The sequence below is a fragment of the Oryctolagus cuniculus genome, chromosome 16 (assembly GCF_051225735.1).
Source record: "Oryctolagus cuniculus isolate XC-2025 breed Fujian yellow rabbit chromosome 16, ASM5122573v1, whole genome shotgun sequence".
Lineage (NCBI taxonomy): Eukaryota > Metazoa > Chordata > Mammalia > Lagomorpha > Leporidae > Oryctolagus > Oryctolagus cuniculus.
In genome coordinates this window covers 81,391,063-81,408,804 of record NC_142882.1, presented here as the reverse complement: position 1 = coordinate 81,408,804, position 17,742 = coordinate 81,391,063, and the positions used below count along the sequence as shown (strand labels likewise).

The following is a 17,742-nucleotide window of genomic DNA, read 5'->3' as shown; positions in this document are numbered from 1 at the left end:
TTAGTTCAAGATGCTTTTAAATTGCCTTTTTGTGTTGTTTAGTTACCTAGTATTTTCTGTCACCTTTATCTTTTAAAGTACCTTTTCACCTCTGTTGACTTTAAGCCATTTGATTTTGATGTGCCTATATGTATTTTTCTTTGAATCCTTTATGTTTGGGGTTTCCTGACTTCTCAGGTCTGTGTGTTTATGTTTTAGTTGACACAGTGACATGGATGGGTTCATCTCTATTGCTGTCACAATCTTAGGAACACAGAAACCCTTAAAAATACTGTGTGCGTTTCACCTACTTCTGATACATGGTTAGCTTTTGATCATGTGTAGAGTATTCTGCATTAACTGTTTCTTTTTTGCTTTCAGTTTTTATTTGAAGATATCTTTATTTTTGGTGCATAATGACTGCATATATTTATGGAGTACTGTGTATATTGCAACACATGTATGCTGTGTTTAATGATCAAATCAGTAATTGGCATATCTGTCATCTCAAGCACTGTAATTTATTCGTGTTGGAGACATTAAGTCTATTCCACTAGCTATTTGAAATATATAATTAATTGTTGTCAACCATAGTTAAGGCTGTGGTGATGCCTTGGGCATTTTGTGATATGCTAGAAAATATGATCATATGATTTTCATTTGACTTAGAATTCAGCCTGTGCTGAATTAACGTTAAAACACGTTCGCAGGTCAGAGTTGATGCTTAATATTTAATAGGATTTTGTTGTTGTTTTGAAAGCTTTAAAGAGCTTAGGTTATATAGTTTCCTACTTGACTTTTTTAAAGATTACTTTGTTTATTCTGTAACTCAAACAATACAGGCATGTGTAACTTTGTCTCTGAAATTCCATATGGCTGGAGGTATTTGTTTTTAACAGTTTGGTGTGTTTCCTTATATATACTTTTTATTGTTCTCATCCACAGTTATCTGTATTTGTATCTATATTGAGATCTGTATCTATCTGTATCCGTATACGTAGATACATTTATCACCACATAGAATCATACTTTACTATGTATTATTTGGAAGCAGTATTTCCACTTGAAAAAATAAGAATTTTTCTTAAGTATATTCTGTTTTTCCGTATTAGATCATGTATAGGGACATGGAAACTTTGGAGGAGAAGAAAGGAGATTCTAAAAGCAATTTCATTTACTGATTTTGTTTGAGAGAAACATACATAGTTACCTAGTTTTAGACAAGCTAGAGGCTGTATAGTTATTTAATAAGGGCAACAGTGTTTGCAGATTATAGGGAGAATTGAAGGGTTAGAACATAATAGGAAACAAAGAGGAAAAGTTAGAGCAACTGAAATAAACTGAGAGTGGGGCAGACTGAGTGAGAAGAGAAGGAATGAAGACTTCAGAAAGGGACTAGGGTCTAGAGAAGTAAGCAGGATTTTGAAGTAGTCATTATTCAGTATTTTTTCTTTTATGGCATTTTCCCTATTTTGTCCATTAGCTTTGGAATTAAGAAAGAAACAATTTATGTCTTCAGTTATTCACTGTCTCATATGATTGTTTCCATGGATTTTAAACACTCTAGCCCCAGCTCAGTGAGTGCGCTCCTCTGTTTTGTCCCTGGGTCCACAGAAGGAAGGTAGCAGGCTGTGCTGCAGGTGGATGTAGATGGCAGGTGGCTTGGGAAGTGCATTAGTCTGCATTCCTCCCATGATGGTGAATATACTTAATATATTTTTTTAAGATTTATTTATTTATTTGAAAGGCAGAGTTGCAGGGAGAGAGAGAGAGAGAGAAAAAGGTCTTGCATGCGCTGGTTCACTCCCCAGTTGACCGCAATGGTTGGAGCTGGGCTGATCCGAAGCCAGGAGCCAGGAGCTTCTTCTAGGTCTCCCACGCAGGTGCAGGGGTCCAAGGACTTGGGCCATCTTCTACTGCTTTCCCAGGCCATAGCAGAGAGCTGGATCAGAAATATAGCAGCCAGGACTCGAACTGGCGCCCATATGGGATGCTGGCACTGCAGGCGGCGATTTTAGCTGCTATGCCACAGCGCCAGCCCCTAAACATATATTCAGACATGAAACTTAAATAGCATGATGCCTCTTTTCTTCTAGCCTCTGTCAGCTGGCATATGTAAAGACTATCATATCAAATAGAGTGCCCATCTGATGAACTTTTTTAGTTAGGTCAAGTTATCCAACCTCTTAATGATTCAGAAATAATCCACCTGCAGCCAGATGGTAAAACATGTGGCAGAGTTCAAGAGCCACCTATCTGTTGCAGTAGTCTAGGCCTTAAATTTCTCTCACTTTAGGAATAGCTTCTTTAGGTGCATGTACTAAGGGAGCATGAATAGGATGATTTGGAGTGATTTTTCAAGCTTGTATGGACTTTTAGAATGTGGACTTTTTGGACATTTCCTGAATTTGAAAATGGCATGCTTTCTAGAATAATAAATCTGCATGTTAAATAATATTAAAGTTTTAGTGGAGAGTTCTGAATGTAATTTCTTTTGTTTTCCAGATATGTGTCACAAAGATGTCCACACGGAACTGCCAGGGGATGGACTCAGTGATCAAACCCCTGGATACAATTCCTGAGGATAAAAAAGTCAGGGTTCAGAGGACACAGAGCACTTTTGACCCGTTTGAGAAGCCGACGAATCAAGTAAAGAGGGTGCATTCCGAGAACAATGCATGCATTAATTTTAAGTCCTCCTCTGCTGGCAAAGAGTCTCCAAAAGTTAGGCGGCACTCTAGCCCCAGCTCGGTGAGTGCACTCCTCTGTTTTGTCCCTGGGTCCACAGAAGGAGGGTAGCAGGCTATGCTGCAGGTGGATGTAGATGGCAGGTGGCTTGGGAAGTGCATTAGTCTGCATTCCTCCCACGGTGGTGGAATGAGAGAGAGAAAGCAACCTACATACAGATCCCTTCATGAGCACCAGCAGGGACATGAAGGACATGATTCCACTTATCTTTGGAGAAATCAGTTTTTTTTTTCTTTCTTTCACAGGCAGAGTTAGAGAGAGAGAGAGAGAGAGGGAGAGACAGAGAGAAAGGTCTTCCTTCCGTTGGTTCACCCCCCAGATGGCCGCTATGGCTGCCACACTGCACCGATCGGAAGCCAGGAGCCAGGCGCTTCCTCCTGGTCTCACATGCGGGTGCAGGGCCCAAGGACTCGGGCCATCCTCCACTGCCTTCCCGGGCCACAGCAGAGAGCTGGACTGGAAGAGGAGCAACCGGGACAGAATCCAACACCCTGACTGGGACTAGAACCCGGGGTGCTGGCACCACAGGTGGAGAATTTGCCTAGTGAGCTGCGGCGCCAGCCTAGAAATCAATTTTTTTTCTAGCTGCTTCCAGCAAGAAAATTTTAGAATTAAAAATCCTTTGTATTTTAAACCCTTGGAGAAATTACTGAACTTTACTGTGTTTGTAAGGATAGTTTTGCAGTTAGCAAATTAAGAGTTTCATTTCAGAATAAATGGACAGATTTGTTCATTTGTGTTATTTCAGTTTGTTTTCACCATAAATGTATTTTTAAGTATTTATTTATTTATTTGAAAGGCAGAGTTATACAGAGTGACAGAGAGACAGGTCTTCCATCCACTGGTTCACGCTCCAGATGACAGCTACAGCTGGGGATGGGCCAGGCTGAAGCAAGGAAGCAGAGCTTCATCCAGATCTCTCCCATGGGTGCAGGGGCCCAAGAAGTTGGGCTGTCTTCCACTGCTTTCCCAGGCATATTAGCAGGGAGTTGGATTGGAAGTGGCATAGCTGGGAATTGAATCAGCTCCTATATGGAGATGCCAGCATTGCAGGTGGTAGCTTAATCCACTATGCCACGATGCCAGCCACTTAGCATAAATACTTTAAAAGGTAAGAGTTAGATATTAAAATTGATTTTCTAAAGAGAAATTCTATTCATCGTAATGAAATTTACTAGACTCAAACTGAAGACAATTCTTGCCTTTTGTCCTAAGGAGGTTACCTACTCAAGTGTGGAGTGCTGTATCAAAGTATGGTGGACTGACTGGCTTCAACAGTTTATTTCTCATTGTTCTTGAGGCTGGGAAAGTCCAAGATCAAGAAACCTTAAATGGGAGAGCAAGAGAATGAGCACATGTCTTTGGGGTCTCTTGTGAAAAGGGCTCTAATCCCATTCATGAGACTCCATACTCAGGACTGCTTCACTTCCCATGGCTCCACCTCCAGATGCCATCTCATTGGTGCCTGGGGATTTTCACCATGAATTTTGGGAGAACACAGATGTTCAGTCTACAGCAGCAGCATACAGTTATGAGATTGTTGCTGCTTTTTGTTTGTAAAATTTTGACTAGAATTCATACTTAAAGGATGACCAACACTTAACGTTGTAAAAAAAATCTTTTGAATTTAAGCACTTTTGAGATTTAACTACATTTAGCAATTTTCTGATATAGGTGCTGTACGAGTTTAAAAGATGGGGCCAGCATTGTGATGTAGCTTGTTAAGCAACCACCTGTGACACCAGCAACCCATGTGGGCACCGATTCAAGTCCAGCTATTCCATTTCCGATCCAGTTCCCTGCTAATGAGCCTGGGAATGGAGCAGCAGGCCCCTGCATCCACATGAGAGACGGGGAAGAAGCTCCTGGCTTCTGGCTTTGGCCTGGCTCAGTCCTGACAGTTGTAGCCATCTGGGGAGTAAACCAGGGGGGATGAAAGACCTCTCTCTTTCTCTCTCTCTCTTCTCTCTCTTCTCTCTCTCTCTTCTGTCTTTCCCTCTCCCTCTGTCTCTCTAACTCTGCCTTTCAAATAAGTAAAAAATAAATCTTTTTAAAAAATAATTTAAAGGATGAGATTAGAATTCATAGATTATTCCTTTTTTTAAAAAAAAAAAAAGATTTTATTTCTTTATTTGAGAGGTAGATTTACAGACAGTGAGAGGGAGAGACAGAGAGAAAGGTCTTCCTTTTGGTGATTCACTCCCCAAATGGCTGAAACGGCCAGAGCTGCGCTGATCTGAAGCCAGGAGCCAGGAGCTTCTTCTGGGTTTCCTACATGGGTGCAGGGCTCCAAGCTCTTGGACCATCTTCTACTGCTTTCCCAGGCAATAGCAGAGAGCTAGATTAGAAGAGAAGCTGCAGGGACTAGAGTTGGTGCCCATATGGGATGCTGGCACCTCAGGCAGAGGATTAACCTGTGCCATAGCGCTGGCCCCCATAGATTATTCTGATTGTGTTATTTTGCTAAGAAATACATGACATTTCACAGAGTTTAAGTTAAGATTTCCTGGGAGCAAAAGCAGAACAAGAAATACCAACTGCTAGAAGAATTTTGACACTCCAGTTAATTAAACTCCTATCACACTATGCAGAGCTCATGTTATATTTTGAATTAAAGAAGCTGAAATAAGTGTTATTAAAATTTATGAGAATTGATTATTTGGTGGTCCCCAATCTGGCCCTGATAATCATGCCTGTGAGTGTAAGGTAGGGTCTCAGTGCTACAGATCGAAGTAACTCCTGGGGGAACTTCTAGTGTCATAGAGAAGAAAGAAAGGAGTTACTGAGAATGAGCTGATGTTATGAAAAGAGAATTATACATGTTTTACTGCATAGTTATCTTAATATTATATAGTAGAAATGGGCATGAGGCATTTTTTAAGCTGTAATTATGAGGCCAGGATTGTTGTACAGCAAATTAAGCTGCCATCTGGGACATCAGGGTCCTTTTTGCACACCAGATTTAAGTCTCCACTGTGCTGCTTCCAGTCTAGTTCCCTGTTCATGCACTTGGGACAGCAGTGAACAATAGCTCAAATATTTAGACCTTTGCAACTTTTGTGGGAGACCAGATGGAGTTCCAGGTTGTTGTGGCCACTGAGTAATGAACCAGACGATGAGCGATTGATCTCTTTCTGTCTCCGTCTGTCTTTGCCTTCCAAATAAATAAATAAATCTCTAAAACCAAACCTTATTTATTTATTTACTTGAATGGCAGAGACGGTAAGACAGTGAAAAATTTTCCATCTGCTGGTTCACTCCCCAAATGGCCACAACTGCCATTGCTGGGTCAGGTTGAATCCAGAAACCAGGAATTCCATCTGGGAGGCAAAACCTCAAGTACTCGAGCCATCAGCTACCACTTCCCGGGTGCATTATGAACTTGGTTGGAAGCAGCCAGGATTCAAACTTGCTCTCTTATATGGTGTATGGGCATCACAAATGACAACTTAACCCACTGTCCCACAATGAGGCATTCTTATACTAAAAAAAATTACTCATTTTTTATCTGATGTTAACTGGTCATCCTTGTTTATCTGGCTATCCTAGTTATATTCCTCTAGTGTACTATTTTTTTGTTGCCTTTAAATTGCCACTGCAATTTTGGACAATCTTTTAGGTTGTTTGCTCTCTCATTTTGAAATATTTTCAACCCTCCCCAATCCCTTTTTCCTGAACACGTCATTCCTTTCTGGTCCTGCAAGGTCTTCTGTTCCTCTGTCTTCCCTCCCACAGACTAGAATCAGCTATTTCTCTGAAGAGCCCTGGTTCTTTTTATTAGAGAATGGTATTTAGAAGCCAAGATCTGGGTGCCAGTTGTGCTTATTACTGCTTGTGGTCATGTGGTTTTATTTCTTTTAATTAAAAAGTCTTTAAAAATTACTAGGCAGAGAGAGACACTCAAAGGGAAAATGCTCATCTGCTGGCTCCCCAGATGTCTACAGTGGCCGAGCTGTGTGAAGACTGGAGACAAGAACTGGGAGCTCAATTCTGATCTCCCACATGGGTGGCAGGTCTCCCACATAGACACAGCTGTCACCTGCTGCCTTCTAGGGTTTCATTAGTGGGAAGTTGCAATCAGTAGCAAGAGCTGGGAATTGAACCTAGGCACTCTGATATAGACCAACTTGCCTATATCATTTCAAAAATCAATGTATGCAAATTAGTATACATGACAGTAGTGAGATTTTTGAAAAAAAAAATATACATTTAGGGGGAGAGGATAGGGAGAAAGAGAGAAAACTCTCATTTACTGGCCCACTCCTCAGCTGCCCGCAGTGGGCAATGGCCAGGCTGTGCTGAAGCTGAGAGCTGGGAATGCCACTCAGGTCTCCCAGGTGGGTGGCAGGGACCCCATTACTTGAACCATCACCTGCTGCTTTCAGGATATGCATTAGCAGGAAGCTGCATTTGGAAGTGGAGCTGAGAACTCAAACCCAAGCACCCTGGGCTGAGTTATGGGATATAGATGTCTCAGTCAGTGTCACCAAACACCTGCCCCAGTAGTGGGAACTTTAAGTCTCATTTTTAATTTTTAGTATGGAATCAAAATTCCTTATCAGGGAAAGTTGAGACTCATGTGTCTGATGTTCTCTGTATCTTTCTTTAAGGCTAATTTTTATTTTTATTAGAGTGATGCTTGAACATAGCTTAGAAGATGGATTAGGGAAAGATTCTGGGAACGTGTCATACTACATGGTATAGTTACAGTTTGAAGAATCTTTCATAGAATTAGATGAGCAATTAGTGTAATAAAACCAATGGATAATATCTACAACAAATAAGGAGGTAACGTACCTCCATGAACCTCAAAATAGGAGGGGTGCTGACCATGAACAGTTTTTGAAACGGTACTATCAGAGAATAAAATGGAGGCTCAGGGCAGGCAAAGGGACTGGTGACTGTTCTGAGAACTAGGACCCTTTTAAGCCCAGACTGCCATTGAGTACCTAGTGGTGGCTTTTTGATCCATTCTTAGGACAGCAGTAGCAGCTAGGGAGGGACCTTGATGGCTGCTGTGAGTGGATGACAGCAAAGGGACCATGGGGCAGTCTAAGGGCGATGGTGTAGTCTGCTAGTCTATCTCCTGTGCCTTCTCCAAAATGACTGATTGGGGCACCTGTCCAGGAAAATGCCACAGTAGACTTCTGTTCAGGGCGGGTTCAGTAGGGTCAGAGAAAGAGAAGGCCCAGAAAGAAATACTGGAATTTAGTACTTAGATGCACCTAGTATTGTACAAGATACAAAGGAGCAAATCAAGACAGAGTTTTCTTTGTTTTATCTCTCTCTTTCCAAATGTGTTTCCCCACTTTTGGGTTAAATGAATATATAGCAATTGCAGTCCTATTATGCTATGAATACTGTTCATAGCAAACCCACATGCTTTCCTGTGATTTCTTTTCCTTGAGTAACTTTTTGGTTTTCCTGGGTGCAACTGCCTTGTTTTATTTGTTCCTAATTAAACTAGTACTGTTTTTAAATCAAATTCAGACCTGGAATTATTCCAGAAAACAATGGAGATCATCTGAAACCAACCAGAATTTGGGGGTGTATCAGTTGCCCTGCTGCACACCCACTCCTGCCCCGTCCCCAGGTTTTCCGTGGGTCTTGCACAGCCTGGCCAGTTCATCGCACACCTGCAGCTGTGAGCCTTCTTCCCAGGACCTTCCCCAGAATTCTCTTTCCCTCCTTTTCCTTTTACACTCAATATCTCTTTTCTGGGTTACTTGTCTTGGTTTATTTTATTCTTTGGTGGGAGCATAATCTCCTCTTGAGATGGGCAATTGGGAGTTGGCACATTGTATCATGTCTTTATTCTTACTTAATTATTTATTTGGCTTGGATATGATTCTAGTTGAGAAAACATTTTTTTCTTAGACCTTCGAAGATGTCCTGTTGCCTTTTAGGTGCTCATATTGTTGTTGAAAGCCCTTAACTATTCTGATTCCCAGTTAGCTTTTTTCTAACCTGCTTTTTTCTTTGGGGAACCTTTTAGGACATTCTGTTTTTTTTCTCCCTGGTTTTTGTTTTTGGTCTTTTATTTTTGGTTTTAAATCTACAAAACAGACATTGTGAGGTAGTACTGCAGTGAATGTCTATACACCTCTCATGCCATCTCTCCTATTATCCATCTTATATTTGTATCTTTGTCACAATACATGAAACATACCAGGTTCTAGTCTCGGTTGCTCCTCTTCCAGTCCAGCTCTCTGCTATGGCCTGGGATAGTAATAGAGGATGTGGGGAGTGAACCAGAGGATGGAAGACTTTCTCTCTCTCTCTCTCTCTCTCTCTCTCTACCTCTCTCTGTAACTCTGTCTTTAAAATGAATAAAATAAATCTTTAAAAAAGAAAGCCATAGAGTTACAGAGAGATAGAAGCAGAGGGAAAGACAGAGACAAAGGTATTTAATTTGCTTGTTCACTCTCGAAATGTCTGGCCAGCTGGAGCTGCGCCAGTCTGAAGCCAGGAGCCAGGAGCTTCTTCCAGGTCTCTCACTTGGGTGCAGGGGCCCAAGCACTTGGGTCATCTTCTACTGCTTTTCAGGCCATAGCAGAGAGCTGAATTGGAAGAGGAGCAGCCGGGACTTGAACCAGCGCCTATATGGCACTGTAGATGGCAGTTTTACCTCCTATACCACAGCATGTGTCCTTCAGGTAGAATTTTTAAAGACTTTGTTTTTTATCCCTTGTGTGGACCCTTTTCTTAGTATTCAGTAGGTTCTTTTGCTTTTGCCATTAGTTTCTTTCAGTTTCAGCAAGTATTCTTTTATTCTTTATTAGTCCCCCCCCCCCCATTTACTCTTTAACACATTTTTATTAGATGGCTATCAGATTAGATGGCACTTTTGAATTGGTATTCTGATTTCCTTTTCTTTATTAAATCCTTTTTGTGCATTTTTCTCTCCCTTCAGTTGAAGTTTTAGTTATGCTGACATTTGTTTCCGCAAGCTCGCTCTTATTTTCTGAATAACCTTTGGAAAAAAAAATCACTTTTTTTTTTTTCAATGAAGAATATATCTCATATGTCTCTGAGAATACTAAATGTATGTAGCTTGGGGAAATTTTGAAGTTTTATTTTCTTTTATACACTCTCTCAGTTGTCTTTGTTTCCTTTGAATTCCCTGTTTCTGTTTTTTTGTTTTTGTTTTTGCCTTGCTTGGTGCGATTGTTGGTGGGTGTTTGTCATTCCTATCAGTGAAAGCTGTTGGCTCTCAATTTATATTTATGAGAAATGTACTACGGAGTTGACTGGCACCTCTCTCTGGGTACCTTGTCAACTGGGGGAGGAGGTTCAGCATAGGGAATATTGATGAAAACCTAGTGATTTCATAGGAGTATTCTCAAAAGCTAGTATCTCTTTTTGCTTGTTTTCCTCTTTGGTCAGATAATTCTTTCAAAGCAGATCTGTTGATCTATTTTGTTTGATAATATTTTAAAACTTTTAATTGACACATAAGAATTGTACACATTTATAGAGTAGCATATGATATTTTAATAACTGTGTGCATTGTGTTAATTCCAATCAGCTTGAACATACCTGACTGCTTAGGCATTTCTCATTTCTTTATGGTAAAAACATTCTTCTAGAGCTTTCTTTTTAGAAAACAATATGCAGTTTTTGGGCATATAAATCTAGCCACTGTTCTTGTGAGATGATCAAGAGGTGGCTGGGCCCTTCCCAGCTCTGTCTTATGCTTTGTTTTCATCAGTATTGCTCTTTTCCTAATCTGTGCACCACTTGGCATCCCTGTTCTGAGCCTCTGTAGTCCAGCCTCTTTAGAGGATAAACCCTGCTGGGAAAGGGGAAGGGTAGATGCCCTGATGGCTGATTCCAGGAGCCACAGCATCCTCCTCAAAACCACTCCAAGTAGACATTTCGTTTTTGCCTCACCTTGAACCTCATCCTCTAATTCTTGAGTGTTTCTGGGATTCTGAAGTAGGAATCAACTTCATTTCTTACTGGCATAGACCTCTGGGTATTTGCAAGCCTTTTCTGCTTGTCCTAGTCAGGACCTTGCATCCACTTGTCTCCTTTATTCACTGCTATCATGTTACTGTGGATTGCTGGGGAGGAGAGAAATAGTTGTGTTCAAGCCATCACAGTGTGACTGCAAAGTTCCTTCTATTTCCCTCCTACTGCCTTGTTAACTTTTATTTTATTGTATTTTATTTATTTATTTGAGAGGGAGAGTTACAGACAGTGAGAGGGAAAAACAGAGAAAGGTCTTCCTTCCATCGGTTCACTCCCCAAATGGCCACAATGGCCGGAGCCACACTGATCTGAAGCCAGGAGCCAGGAGCTTCCTCTGGGTCTCCCACGCGGGTGCAGGGGCCCAAGGATTTGGGCCATCTTCCACTGCTTTCCCAGGCCATAGTAGAGAGCTGGATTGGAAGAAGAGCATCCAGGACTAGAACCAGCACCCACATGGGATGCTGGCGCTGCAGGTGGAGGATTAACCTACTGCGCTGCCGCGCTGGCCCCTGCCTTGTTAACTTTCTTTACATATTCTTTCCTGAGTTGTACTTGGGTTTACATTTTCTGGTCTACCAGAGATGTGTTTCTTACCATCAGGGCCACTTACACTACTTTGTATGGGTCATTGCTTTGAGTAATTTTCACTTTCTTTGTGCTCTGGAAAAGTATAGTTTTTTTCCTTATCAAACTGAAATGGTTTCCTTCTCTCCTTCAGAGGAATAACATATATATTACATATATATATTTAATATAATTTTTTGTGATTCCTTTTTCCTCTGATGCCTTTTTTTTCTCTCCATTTGTGCTAGGAAGGGGTATTTTATTACATCCTTCTTTTGTGGAAAGAGTAATTCTATTGAGTTTCCAATTGGGCAGAAAATGGGGGCAGTAACATTTCTTGTGTAACATTTTACATCCACTGCCACAGTGTCTGGGTTTGGTCATATCATTCTCAAGGGAAAGCGTAAATGCTTTCTCCACTTAGGTTTTGTTAATGAGGTGTTTTGAGGCTATAACTTTCACATAAGGGTTTCAAGATTAATGTAAATTTATTTTATTGTTATTTCTTTTCAAATATTAGTTACCTTGAAAGGGTTCCAAGAAGAAGGAAGGGGATACAAGGGTGTCACTGTATTGACTGTTTTAATGAGGAAAGAATTGTTTCTTGGAAATAACCTGATTGAAACTTAAATACTTTATTTTCTGAAATTTATAGTTGTTTGTATTTATATGCTGTTCACATTCTGGCCGTTTTTGTGTTAGAAGCTGTGGTTGAAATCAAGGAACCAAGAGTGGCTCGACTTCATGGGCCATCATGCTAGTCTATGCTTTCTAATATTTTCCAGGTGCACTTTAGAATTCAGGCAGAATGTAAAGAATGTGATTTTATTAGATTTGCATATTTCAAGGGGATGTTTGATGGAGTTTTCTTGTTTGTTTCAGACTTCTGTGAGGGCCTGCTTTTCCTAGGACTAGTCCTGGGCAGTGTTTAGTGCCATCATTGCCGTGACAAACCTTCTTTCCCCCTTTTTCACCATTTCCCCAGCCCGGCCTTCTCTTCAATAGCTCCAACTTTTGGGAGGACTGTGGAAGCTGCCTGTCTTGTTGGCCCAGTTGAGAAGGGATTTCATTGAGTTGTACAGTCATAAATTGATCCTAAAAAGAACAGATTTTCAGAAATTTGTATTTAGGTTAAGATCCTCTGTGCATTCCCCAAACTGCTTCAAGTTTACCTCATTTTGTCACCATGGAAATCTATATCCCGTGATAAGACAGATCTGGAGAGAAGAAGGTACAGACATGCAGATGAGGGTTCCACTTCAATTCCCAGATTCTCATTCTCTGGGGTCTCCTCTTGGCATCACATCTGTGTTGTGGGAGCGGACAATTCCCAGATAGAACTAAGCCCCCTTGGTCAGGTTGTTACCATGTGTGGTGTTTGAATCCATCTCTTCATCCAGCACCTGTCTTAAAGCTCTCTTAAAATCGATGTTATGCATGAATTATGTGTGATAGAGATTTTTTGAGATTGAAGCCAAATATCTATATATAAAACATATAAATAAATATAACATTTTGACTTTAAATCCTTGTCAGTAGGGTCGTGTAGTTCTGCTTGAAGCCTTCCTCTTTCATCCTCACACCCACTTGTACAGTTACAGTATAATATAGTAGAACAGTGATTCTTACTTGTGGGTTTCTTGCAATTCAAAGGATCTTCAACAATTAAGCATGATTGCTACGTGTGACAGTTGAAATCAATTCTCAGTATAGTCAGTAAGAAACTATGGACAATCTTGTAGCCATATCATGGTATCACTACAATGAATATTGAGGGCTACTCACACAGTTTATAAAAATGCAGTTCATAAACCCAACCCTGCTCCTGGGAATGGGGTTTTCGTAGGCGACAGACCTAAGAATAATTAATATATTTTCCATTAGGATGACAGTTAAAACTCTGTGGGAATATTCTGCCAATGTATGGTAGTGGTAAATAAATAGGTTCTCAGTTTGTCAGCTTGGTTTGAATTCTAGTTTTGCTAGTGACTGAGCCTTTAAATTCATGTTCACATGAGGATGGAATCAATTTCAGGGTAGTGTTATAGAGATTCTGTTTAGGTGGTGGATATAAAGTGATTGGCTCAAAGCCTGGCATGCGGTATATACTCAGCTAGCTAGTCGTTGTTCCTGATACACAAGAATGAACCACTGCTGACAGGGGCCAGGAGCACCTTCCTTGTAGCAGGGCTGTGCAGGGATCAGGAACGCCCTCTTCCTGGCTGGGTGGCAGACACTTCAGCTGGGGCAGCATCTGCTCTTTTTCATTGCCAATGTTCCCCTCCACTGGTCTAGATAATCACTGGTTCTCTCTCTACCTTTATTCTGTTTTCTTAAAAATGTATTAATGTTTTCTCATTAAATACCACATCTCTATATTGTCTTAGCAGTCACCAGTTAGCCCACTTATATTTCCAAGTCTCTAGTGTTATCTCAATCCTGTACTCTCACCAGGAAAGTGATAAGCAAAGAATAGTTGTCCTGCAAGCTGTTTTTCATCTATCCATGCACCTGACATCAAAGAGCCAAGGATAATGTTTAGAATTGACCACATACTGGTTTGATGTGGCATATTTATTTAAATGTGATGATTTAATAAATTTACAAGAAAAAAAGGCAAGTGGAAGGTCTGAACTTTAACAAAACAGGACCTCTCCATCTAAATTATTTATAGTTTGCTCATTTGATAAGAAGGACTTTATCACTGGCCTCTTTAAATGCTTGGCATTTAGATTCCTTATTTATAGGCACAGTAATTACAGAGCAGACTATTTCTGCATACTTAAAATAGGAACCTGGTTTTATAGGAATCTAATTCTCACAACTCTGACTTTATCATAGACATGATCTGTTTCATAGGCCCATTCTTTTGTAGGTAGAACAATTTTTATAGAAGTTACGTGCTTTTCATTCTTCATAATTATGGAGCCAGCATGATTGATCCTTAAAATACATTATTTTTTCACAATGTCTACACGTTGTTTTCACAGGGCATATAACATTGTTTTACTACCAAATGTGGCAAAATGTTATTTTTCTGCCATTGCAGTGTTAATAGAATATACTTTAAACACAAACGTTCATGCATTTAAATCCATTTAACTGGATAAATAGACTGCTTTTTACCATTATTACCTTTTCTTAGTTGATTTACTTAAAAAATAAATGAAGATTGTTTTTATATACAGAATATTCTTGTTTTTAAAAATTCCTCAATTAACTCTTGTCAGGTAGATAGTTAAGTATGGTCTGTATCTTAAAACAATTAAAGACCCTCTTTGATACAAGGCAGTTTATGATGAGTTAAGTATATCAGTTTTAGAAAATTATTTGTGCTTTTCCAGGAAGCAAAAACATCAACTTCTTATTCTCTTGCCAATTTTGTGAAGACTCTGTCTTGTGCTTGCCCTAAACATGCATTACCAACTTATCTCCTAATAAGAATATGGAAGTAATTTTCTGCTGTTACTTTTTCCCTTTAACTTAGATTGGACTCATTCTTAAAGGAGCACAAAAAGCAGACACATAGATCTCTCATTCTGACTTTAAATAATTTAGAGTGGAACTGTGAACACAATATTTTCCCCATTGAAGATCATTTTATACTGAAGTTTAATGTAGGTTTCTAAATTTCTATTTAAAACATGGGCTCAGGAGGGTGATGGTAGAGTGTGACATTCGCAAGCTGTTTCCTGGTGATGAAAAATGTATGAGAACATAACCCACACAGGACTAGTCAGGTGACTTTGAATGTAACTTTCCATTACAGTTCACTTGATTCAACTCAGCACATGGTCTGTACCTAACGTGTGTCTCAAAGGGGAAAAATAGGTGGTCCTAAATTAATGTGATGCTTGAAGATCTCAGAACCCAGCATTGCGATCTATGTTTTAACTCCTATGCAAGCTAAACTAGAAAAGCAGCTTATAACTTTGTGTCTCATCTTTTTCTCCTTCCTTCCTGTATTAATTTTTGAAATATATTTGTCTATCTTTCTATCTATTTATGACCTGAATTGTGCCCTCCAAGTTGCTGTGTTGAAGTCCTAGTCCTCATCACCTCAGAAAGATTTGGAGATAACGTCCTTAAGGAGGTAGTGAAAGTAAAGTCAGAGGTCAGGGGCGGCTCTAATCAAATCTGACCATGGTGTCCTTGTAGCAATATGACACTTTTAGCATATTTTCACAAACTAATTTTCAACTTCTTTGGTATTTTGCTTTTGTGTTTGTAAGTGATACACGTTTGTTTTATTAATTAGTTTATTAGTGAAATTTTCCTAGTCTTAGAAAATAAATTTGGAAGCCTTTTTTGTTGTTGTTGATATGTTTCAAATTTGGAAGCCTTTTTTGTTGTTGTTGATATGTTTCAAACAGCTAAGTAGTTATCTTTTTCTTAAATTTTATTAAAAGTTGCTCATAGTAGCCATTTGTATTTTTAGGTTTAGAATGACTGAATTTATTCTGTTTGCTGTGGCACCCTTTTTTTTCCCTTAGATCAATTTGAATTATTAATATTTTTATAGAAAATAATAAGCTTCTTTCAAATTTTCAAATTTTTATAAAGCTGTCCATGATACTCTAGGTTAATTAATGAAAAAAAAAAAGATCTGTTTTTATGCTCATATTTCTTTTTGTGCTTAAAAGAGATTCATTTGGTTCTCTTTTTAGTGAGACTTTCTGAACAGTCTTCTGTTTCAATATTTTTACATATAGCATTTGGCTTTATTGGTCATATTTATATTATGTTTGCTTTATATTTCATAAGTATCTTCCATTGCCTTTATTTTACTTTTATTTCTTTATTTAAAAAGACTAAAAGGCGTAAAACTGTACATATTTATGGCATAATATGCAATGTTTTGATACATGTCGAAACTGTGTAATGTCTAATTAGGGTAAATATATCTGTCTCTTTAAACATTTAACACTTCTTTTGGTGAAAACATCAACTATCCCATCTTGTTTGTCTGTTTTTTTAAATAGAGAAATATACATTATCCATAGTCACCCTGCTGTGCAATAGAACCCAGATCTACTTATTCTTGTGTAGCTACAACCTAGCACCTGTTAATCAGCCTTGCCCCATGCCTTCCTCTCCTCTCCCCTACCCATCCTCTGACAACAGCTTTTAATTTCTATGTGATCATCTTTTGTGTAAGACTCCAAATGTGAGTGAGATCATGTGTTGCTTGTCTTTCTGTAGTTGGCTTATTTTACTCAAAATAATGACCTGTACCTCCATCCATGTTGTGTTCCAAATGGTAAGGTTTCATTCTTATTATGGCTGAATAAGATTCCCTTGTGTATATGTACTGCATTTTCTTTAGCCATTCATCAGTAGATTGACACTGAGGTTGTTTCCATTTCTTGGCTGTTGTGAATAGTGCTACAGTAAATATATATGGGGGTGCGGGTTACCCCAGATGGATTTCATTTCCTTTGCATGTAAACTCTGGAGTGGGATAGCTGGGTCATATGAAGTACTGTTTTTAGTTTTTTGGAGACATTCCCTATTGCTTTCCACAATAGTTGTCTTCATTTATATTTCCACCAACAGTGAGGAAGTTTTCGCTTTTCTCTATATCCTCATCAACACTATCATTTGTCTTTTTGATAACAGCCAATCTCACAGGAGTGAGGTGATGCCTCATTGTGGTTTTGATTTGCATTTCCCTAATGATTACTGTTATTGAGTATTTTAATGTACCTGCTGTTCATTTGCATGTCTTCCTTTGAAAACTACCTACTTTAAAATTGGATTATTTTTATTGCTATTGGTTTCCCTATGTATCCTAGATATTAACCTTTTGTCAAATATATAGTTTGCAAATATTTTCTCCCATTGTATAGGTTCTCTCTTCATTCTGTTGATGATTTCCTTTGCTGCACCGAAAATCTTTGGTTTGCTGAGACACTTTATATTTTTGCTTTTGTTTCTTGTGCTTTGTATGGTTCAAAATGCCACACCCATTCCAACGTTCTGGAGTGTTTCCTCTACATTTCCTTCCAGTCATTTCAGAATTTCAGGTCTTAACATTTAGAACTGTAATCCATTAAATTTTTAAAAAAGTTTCTCTAGCAGAAACAAATTTCATGTATGTCAAACATACAGTTTTAGAACACAGTGATACTTCCCACCCTACCCACCCTCCTTCCCTTGCTCCCACCCTCGCATTTCCTTCCCTTCTTATTTTTCTTTTAATTTTTACAGTGATATACTTTACATTTGCTTACAATCACCAGCTTAACCCTCCACTGAATAAAGAAATAATAAGTAGTAAGTAGGAAGACCACTGTCCTTCAGGAAAATAGACAAGGGACTATAAACAGTAATCAATCTCACAATGTTACTTTTTACTCCTATACATTATTTTTCTGTGTACTCTGTATATTAGTTACCACAAATCAGGAAAAACATGATCTTTGTCTTTTTAAGACTGGCTAAGCATAATGATCTCCAGTTGCATTCATTTTGTTG

The 17,742-nt window shown here is 39.1% G+C and overlaps 1 protein-coding gene across 6 annotated transcripts in view; it reads left to right on the top strand.

Moving 5' to 3' along the window:
- CDK14 (cyclin dependent kinase 14) overlaps positions 1-17,742 on the top strand; it is a 724,945-nt gene that overhangs the window by 249,241 nt on the left and 457,962 nt on the right. For 5 of the 6 annotated variants that reach the window (XM_070058421.2, XM_008261493.5, XM_051852767.3 and 2 more), the window contains one exon: positions 2,485-2,730. In XM_070058421.2, coding sequence (XP_069914522.1) covers positions 2,500-2,730 — 231 coding nt within the window. In that variant the 5' untranslated portion in view covers positions 2,485-2,499. Of the gene's footprint in view, positions 1-2,455; positions 2,731-17,742 lie in introns of all 6 variants that reach the window. The other variant, NM_001171277.1, reaches the window with a different exon arrangement.